Source organism: Notothenia coriiceps, unplaced genomic scaffold (assembly GCF_000735185.1).
Source record: "Notothenia coriiceps isolate Sejong01 unplaced genomic scaffold, NC01 NC01_scaffold00016127, whole genome shotgun sequence".
NCBI lineage: Eukaryota > Metazoa > Chordata > Actinopteri > Perciformes > Nototheniidae > Notothenia > Notothenia coriiceps.
In genome coordinates, this window is record NW_011348828.1 from 27207 (window position 1) to 35771 (window position 8565).

General features: G+C 40.8%; 1 protein-coding gene across 1 annotated transcript in view; it reads right to left on the reverse strand.

The window, feature by feature from the left end:
- LOC104949404 (collagen alpha-1(XXVII) chain A-like) overlaps positions 1-8182 on the reverse strand; it is a gene marked incomplete at its 5' end in the record, with an annotated part of 9540 nt that extends 1358 nt beyond the window's left edge. Inside the window, 2 exons of the mRNA XM_010775761.1 lie at positions 443-496; positions 6690-8182. Of these exons, the coding sequence (XP_010774063.1) occupies positions 443-496; positions 6690-8182 (1547 nt within the window). The remainder of the gene's footprint in view (positions 1-442; positions 497-6689) is intronic.
- Between the last annotated feature and the right edge of the window lie 383 nt (positions 8183-8565).

Consider the following 8565-nt stretch of genomic DNA (forward strand, 5'->3'; position numbering starts at 1 on the left):
TTCCCATTGCTTTGTTGTCGAGGGAACCCATGCGCAGTTTAATTCCGGGTAAATACGTCATCCCTGCAGGGCCAGGCATAAGGGGATATTTTAAGAACTAAGATATTCTTAACAACCAAAATGTTGACTATGAAGTCAAAATGGCAAAAATGAAGTCAAAGGATATATTTGTTGAGAAGAAAGTTGAAATGCAAGGCGTAAGAATATATTAATCTACACAGAAAGACACTTATTTCTTGCATTTTGAGAGTAAAGTGAAAATAGCACTTCTAAATGTAGAGGATGAATTGCACTTGTTCTTTCATATACTGAAAGTTTGTCTTAATTCTCAATATGTCTCTCATCCCCTTATACCTGCCTTAATAGCCTTTTGTGGAGGTTACAAATGGACGTGTGTTTGATGTTTCTGGAGGTGTTTGCGAGAAACTTTAAGGACACTTACCCTCGGACCCTTCTTGCCCAACAGGCCGGTCTTCCCCGGAGGTCCAGACAGTCCCTGAGGAGAGAAAAGGCAAACATAAGATCTTATTCAACAGCCAAACAATTATTTTCCTATCTTACGTTATTAAAACCATCAGGTCATTCAGACTCCTCTGTGGGCTGCACCGACAGGCTGCACAGTGGCTGAAGGGTTACAAAAGAAAGCGACACCTCTGAAGTCATTCCGCCTCAAGGTGATAAGATTTCAGCCTTATCCATCAGGAAGTTCTTAGCCTGTGTGGCAGGAAACCGTAGCAACACTAGGAATAACAGGTCATTTCCTGCGCCACTCAATGGCCCTGTACTCATTGCGTTTTTTTTTTATCAAAAAAGAGGAAAAGTGAGAAGTGAGGATAAACAGAGGCTGCTGAGGCAAACAGGAGCTACCTGTCCTCTGCTCCTGATCTGAAGCATGCCCAAGCCTTGGAGCGGCTGTTTTCAAATGCTTCCTTCACTGTACATTCAAACCTTTATTTAAGTAAAAGTACTAAGTCATTATATAAAAAATGCTCTACACATAAAATTCTCACTTGAGTAAAGGTACGATCAACCACATTTTGTAAAAGTACCAAAAGTACTGATTCTGCAGACAAATTGCCTCCATTATGTGATATATATAAAACAAAAAATGGATACACAAATGATTCATCTTTATGACTTTCTCTATTACGTTATTTGAATATATTGTTTATCTTTTATATTTTCGTACCTCAGACACCACTGGTTTATTCTTTAGAGATTATTATTGAAATATATTACATTATCACATTGTCAGGTAGCATTTGACTGTTGCAGACATTATTCATGTTTAGGACTTTATTACATTTTCTCTAATATTTGTACATTTTCGACTTTTTGTACTTCAAATATTTCACTGGTTTATTATTAAGAGATAGGAAAAATAACTGAAGCTGTGAAATAAGTGGGGAAACATTTTTAATATTTCCGTTTTAAATCTAGAAGTATAAAGTCTCATTTAAATGACTAGAATATGGTTTATTGCAATTATTTCTGGGAAGAAATATTGTCCAACAAATGTAATAATCGTGACAGGTCGGAAATAGCTTTTCAATCCACACACCCTACTTAGTTGTGAAATAACTCAGTGTGAATCTCTGTTTTCATCCTCATACTGTTGGTTTGTTAAAGCTTTTACTGTAAGTCCGTATGAAAATGGATACGATCTGACTGTTGGAACATCAGAGAGAGGCAGCAACATTGACCAAACGCTCAATGACCTGGTTATTTAAAGCACAAATACTTCAATAATATTCATGAATAGAGTACTTGAGTAAAGTTACCTAGTTATTTTCCACCACTGTTTGTACTCTGCTGTTAAATCCGATGCCTGAGATAACATGGATATGAGGATCTGGTAAAAAGCAGCCCCATCTTCCATAAAGCTCACTTATTGTAGTGAGAAACGTTTACTCTGTCTGTCGTTGCCTCAGCTCATTTTTCACAAGGCCATGAACTTTAAGAGACAAAAGCAACTTCAAAACGACCCGAGTCTGAAGGTTAGTGTGATCGCAGCTAGTTTATCACTGAAGATTATAATTGGCCCTCACCATCTCCTCTCGGTCGACCTCCATGGCGGAGACCACCACTGATGTTACAGGTGGCGTAAAGACCCCTCAATACCAACACACACTGTCCATCATCACACTTCCACCCCCGGTCACACACCCCCGTTTGTTTGTCTGTTTATTTCAACTGTCTCTTTGCATCTGTCCATTAAAAACATATTTCTTTCTTTCGTTCTTTTATTTTATTTCAACGTGGCTTGTACGGTACTTTGACATGCAATACATTATACAGGAAATACTATCTAAACTTCCTACAAACTTCCAACAGTTCAAATGCAATAAGCTTCAAAGGGTCCCTATTGCGCTTTTTAGGGGGGTTCACTTTCCTGAGTGTTCTATAGGTTTCTGTGCATGTAAATGGTCTGCAAAGGCCAAAACCCATGTGCTCCCTCCAGATGGAGTTTCTCTCCTACACTCCCCCTATACACTCCAAAATCTAAGTTATTTGTGTTGTTACCTGCTGGAAAACACACATATTTTTGGGGGTTGTCCCCACAACAAGTCACACAGGGAAGGATTAACACAGAAATACTTATACGTTATAATATAGAAGCAATAGCAGTTCGAAAGGCTTACTTGCAACATATTTTTTCATTGGTGGTCAAATAATGTAACTAATAAAATAAAAAAGTATTCCACAGGAAAAATAACAGCTAAACTTCAAACATATTTTGATTGTGTTTATTTTTTACATTTGGAGCAGAAATGCTGCTATGATTGATGATTATGTTTAAACTGTGAATAGATTTTACTTCTTTTTTTTTAAATCCTGGAAAAGCAGCTCAAGTGTACAGAGTAAGAATACACTTTTTTTTCTCCAAAAAACAACAACTAGAGAACACAGAGTGTACATTTTCAAACTCCCCTATAATCTCTTTTGCCATAATTCTAAAGAAAACTGCTTACAAGATCTTATTGTGGCAACATACCCAGGCAGTCTGAGGCTACAACTGAACTGAACACAGAAGCTTGGTATTTGAATCAAATTTAAACTCACTTCTAGTGCAGATTCAATTCAAAATGTAATCGGATTCAAATCCCATCCCTCACTTTTAGCAATCACGAAACGAGTTCAGGACACACTGGGGAGCTAAAGCTGCTTCAGATGTGGAAATGTTCCAAATCTGAGTCTAAAATAATGTTTCTCCTGGCACCGAGGTGCAAAATCTGCACACTGGAAACAAGAGACCAAAGTCTTTCAGAAGAAGGCTCGTAATGCTTTAGGCAGCAAGAGTGATGAGGGATAAAGCTATTGGCAGAAACTCAATGAACATAAGCTTTCGCTGACTTTCATATTTGTGAAAATGTGTGTGTATGGATGAGAGTGAGTGTGTTTGTGATAAGGATTGAGAGACAGAGTTTTCACATGGCATGTGTGTTTTTGAAATTCAAACTATGTTGAAAAGGAAGCATGACTGAGTTCATCGGGGATCTCCAGAGGCACACCATGGCAACACACACACATGCTTACAAATGCACACACTTTGACAGGAAGCACCTGTTTAATCCCTGATATCAGAATCAGAACCAGAATGTGTATGTGTATTGTAATCATATGTATTCTCATCATAAGTCCATATGTGAGCCTGTCAAATGGCAGTATTTAAATCAGAGCCCAGACGTAAAGCCTAGAACATTTATACAGATTCTACAGCACATGCTACGTTTAGGCAGTTTTGTGTTTTCAGATTGGTTTAATTTACAATACCATTTAGGTGTAAATTACAAAGTTGTTTGGCCAAGGGCCTAGGATCAAATGTAGGGGGACGCATGAATTGCTGGGTCTGTTGTCCCTGCCCCTACACATTTGAGCCTCAAACCCTTAATTTCCTGCATTATGGTGACTGTTTATGAATGAATATATGGTCTTTTGTCAAGCAAAGGAAAACACTAAATTCAAGAGGCATGCAACAATTTAATAATATATTAGAATATAGTGAAGTAAGGCTCTAAGGCAGGAGTGTCAAACTCAATTTCATCGCGGGCCACATTAACATTATGGTTGCATTCAAAGGGCCGGTTGTAACTTCAAGACTATGTAAAAATAAATTTATAAATATTTAATATGAAATTAAGTATTATAGTACATTATTGCCTCTTCGTTGGATCATTTTCGGATAGGGTAATTACTTCAGAATTAACTAAGTCTGAAAGAAGAAGTCTAGGGCAAATAATTGCAAGTCTTTTCAGTGAGAATGTCACAAAATGATTTAAAAACAAAAGCCAAATTCAGGAAAAAAAAGGAAGTGACATTTTGAAAAAAAAATGAACATTATGAAAAAAAGGCAAATTCTGAGAAAAAGGCAACTACTAAGAAAAAAGGCATATTTTGAAGAAAAAAAAGTAATATTCTGAGAAAAAAGTAAAATTTGAGATGCATTGTGGGACATGTATTTTATGGGCAACGTGCTTCTGTACTGTAAATCATCATGTAACCGTATAATAAACATATTATATTCTTTGCAAGCTCTTGTGGGGCCACAGAAAATGAAGTCACGGGCCGGATTTGGCCCCCGGGCCTTGAGTTTGACACCCCTGCTCTAAGGCATCTCGTTTTGCTCTCAAATATGTATTCTCCTGTAGATCATCTCGTACAGCATAAGAAACACTTTATTTCCCTTTTTGTTTCAGGAATAAGTTATTTGAATGGGCATATGGAACCTATTCTCAATGAAACATACATTTCTATACTGTCCTGGATTTTATTCACAGATATGATTTTTTTTTTTAGGGAGATTTTGACAAGGGAAATTCAGTATTTTCTGAACATCCCAACCAACTCTAAGCCCTTGGTGTCAGACAGTCCTACAGTAAATGACCTTCTAACGTCCCTACATAATCATCCGTCTACAATCTCTTCTCTGTGTTAGAGTACAGCACCTCATATTGAGATTACAGGTAGTGCTTTCTAGATGGCAGTAATTTAGTTCAATGTAATGACAGTTAAGTTTGGCGTGGACATAAACATAGAGGTACGTTAGCCAACCCTTAACACAAATTACAGACTACTACAATAAATAAGCAAAGAAAACAAGTATCAAACACACAGGCGCTGCTCACACCTCACACTGAAATGACTCAATCACCAGCATTAAATGCAACACACCCTGAGGTGACACTGGGCACACCTCACACCTTGAAATGACTCAATCACCAGCATTAATGCAACACACCCTGAGGTGGGGGGGGGGGGGGATTAGTCAGGCCTCATGCAGACAGGAAGAGTTCTGCAGACAATATGTACTGTAAAGCTTAAACAAGTTAAAAATCACAAGCACAGTGGATTTGTCAATGACAAACAACTTGGACAACTTTTTTAGCTCCATATCTGCCAGCAAGATCTCAACAAAGTCCTTTATTCCTCTCTTTGGCCAACAAATGTGAGTGTGTATGTGCCTTTGCTCTCTTAAGGAGTTCAGTCAATATGCAATTGGATGCTAGGTGTGAAAATGGAAAGGGTGAAAATAGACCTGCCTCAGTTTTTCCCGCTCACACTCATTTACTATGAGCCTGGTCTACTTTTGCCTTGGGAAGCTGAATGAATGATGGTGTTTACCGACTGCCTTGACCCTTGAACTGGCTTTGAAAGAGGGCCATGATACCTCCACCAGCCCTCTAAACAAGAGGAATCTGGTGCAGAGACGGCAAGGCGTCAGAGCTGACACGTCACACCCAGCCTGGAGGCTTCTGAACACAGAGGAAGAGGAGGGAAGGGAAAAGTAGGTTTTCTAACCTGTGTGGGAAAACAGATAGTGCCACAATAACCTACATATCTCTGTGGTCTCCTATTTCTAGCAACAGACCACGAGAATTAAACCTGCTCTTTCACTGGCGACAAAGACCAGCACAGACTGGGAAGTCACTAATGGAGCATATTTCACTCACTTTAGCTACAAACCATTGAACATAACCGCCACAACTGACAAGCATAAACAGCCAAGATATGTTTCCTTATCCTGATTTTGCAGAACTTTTAGTGCAACAGGCAGGCTAATAAACAGAGCCAAGAAAGGATACTATACTCAGGGGCGGTGGGTAATTAAGGCTAAATTATTGGTCCCTTTATCATTGTGCAGTACATATAAAGAATACAATTTGCTGATGTTCCCTAAAAGCCAAATTGGAAGACTACTTCTACGATTAATTATGTCCAGCAACTCCAAATTCCAGCCTGTAGTATAAGGCTACGGTTTCATAGTCAACAAATAAATATACTAACCAGACAACTCATAAGAACGTAGTACTATCAGAGCGCTAACTATGTTTTAAATTCTGTCAGAAAGAGAGACTCATAGAAAAATCTGTAGAAGCATCTTTTTTGATGTTTAAAACCAGTATAATCGTTGGTAAAATATTAGCCTTCCCGATCCTGAGCCTCATCTGCCACCTATGACTATATTGCATCACTCTTGTTAGCTTCAGAAACTATTTATTCTATTTCTATTCTATTTATTCTCTTTTTAGTTGCAAGATTTCTGTTTACCATTAGGCACATTAGGCTACATCTTTAAAGCATGTACTGTTAGTTAGATCCAAAAAAACAGGAACTCAAGCCATGTATGCTCTGATGTAAATTGACTTCATTCTGGTGGCACACACAGACAAAGGTTAAGAGGTGCTTACCGGCGGGCCTGCGTCTCCTTTCTCTCCCATAAGACCCTCCAGCATGGAGAACAGAGTAGGGGGCACCTCCCAGCTCAGGAAGCCATCGGTAGCAGGGGGTGTCACTGGGTTGTCCGATGGTCTGGTTGGTCGCACAATGACTGTAGCCTTGGTGGTTTTGGATTGTTTCGTTGGTTTGATGACCTGTTTGGTGACTGGCTTGGAGGTCTTAGCAGTTGTAGTTTTGGAGACTGTTGGTTTTGAGGGGTTGACTTTAGGTTTCGTTGGTTTAGAAGGGACAACTTTGACAGGATTAGTTTTGGGTTTCAACGGAGTGGCTTTGGATGGAGTAACTTTAGGCTTGGGGGGTGTTTTCTTGGCCGTGGTTGGTTGGGGTTTCTTTAGGACTGTACCTTGGTATGATAGGGTAGAATCAGGTTTTATCTTGGAGGGTTTGGTGCTGGTAGTGGCTGGAATAGTAGGTTTCTTATTGTCCGTTCCTGCAATCATCTTTTTGGAGGGCTTTGGGGGAGTTGGTTTGGTGGGTTTCTGAGTTAAGACTTTAGAGGTGGTAGGGTTTGGCGCTTTTGTTGGGGTTGCTTTTGTCCTAAGTGGTGCTGTGACAGTTTCGGTCCTGCCCTTGGGAGGCGGGGAGGCCAAACCAAGCTGGACTGTAACTGGCATCACTGTCCCCAGAAAGGGTGTAGGAATGGTCCCAGTGCTGGGCTTTATTGTTTGGGTGGGGGCCACATATCTTACAGCCGATGCAGCAGCAGCGACACTCCTAGCCAGGCTGATCCCGGTGGTCTTCTTGGGCGTTTCCGGGCCACCACGTTTAGGGGTAGCAGCGGTAGCGGTGACGTTTTTACCTTGTGGAAGGATAGGTAACAAGGGAGGAAGGTTAGGCCTGTATGTGTCTGCTTCCCTGCACTGTTTCTTAATGTACCTGCAGTAGTTGTGAGCTGCCTCTGCAGAAGGGACCAGATCAAACTGGCAGATGGCTCCTTCAAAGTGAGCCGAGGCTTGCTGCTGGCTGGTCCGCCCCAGCAGGAAGGAGCCCTGGAGCTCCGGAGCCAAACCCTCCTCACTGTCCCACCCAAAGTCTGCATGGACGATCTGCTCTCCGCAGGAGGCATAAAGAGTCACTCTCTGTCCATTAATTCCCACCGCCAGCTGGTGCCACTGGCCATCGTGGGGCTCGTAGGGCAGTGACACCGAGGTGTTCGGCCCTGTGTGGAGGACCAGGTTGCTCGGTGTGAGCTGCAGACCCAGAAGGAGCTTCTTGCGGCCTGAGAGCACGGTGAAGAGGAAGGCACTGTTGAGGCGGTGCGAGCGCACACTCAGCACCAGGGCCAGGCTGGGCCAGACGGCCGCTGGGAAGACTGAGCGCAGGGGGGATTCAATGTGCGCCCGCTGGTTGAGGATGATCCCCGATCGGAACGGAATGACCCCTGCTGGCACAGAGCGCGACGGTTTCTCTCCCTTGAGCCCCAACTTTTGGAGGATGTCCACATCTGGATAAAGAAGAGAGGGATGTTAGACATGCATGTTTCTGAAGGTTACACATCATTGCAATTAGAAAAAACTGAATATGAAGTGATTTTAAAATGTATTTTAAGTTTTAAGATATAATCCTTCACTTCAATTCACATCCGTTTTGTTTATCTTTAATCATTTTTTCTTTTTTAAATGTATTTTTATTTTCTCACTGTACAGAGGTGAAAATAATTCCTGCCTTGATCAAAAACCTAGAAATACACTATTAGGAAATACGTAAATTCTGTACTTCAATATAGACATTTGAGCAACAATTTCACAAAATAAATAATGTTGAGCAAATATTATTGAGACCAATCATGTCAAAGAAACATTTTAGACATCTTAACATTATTAACAG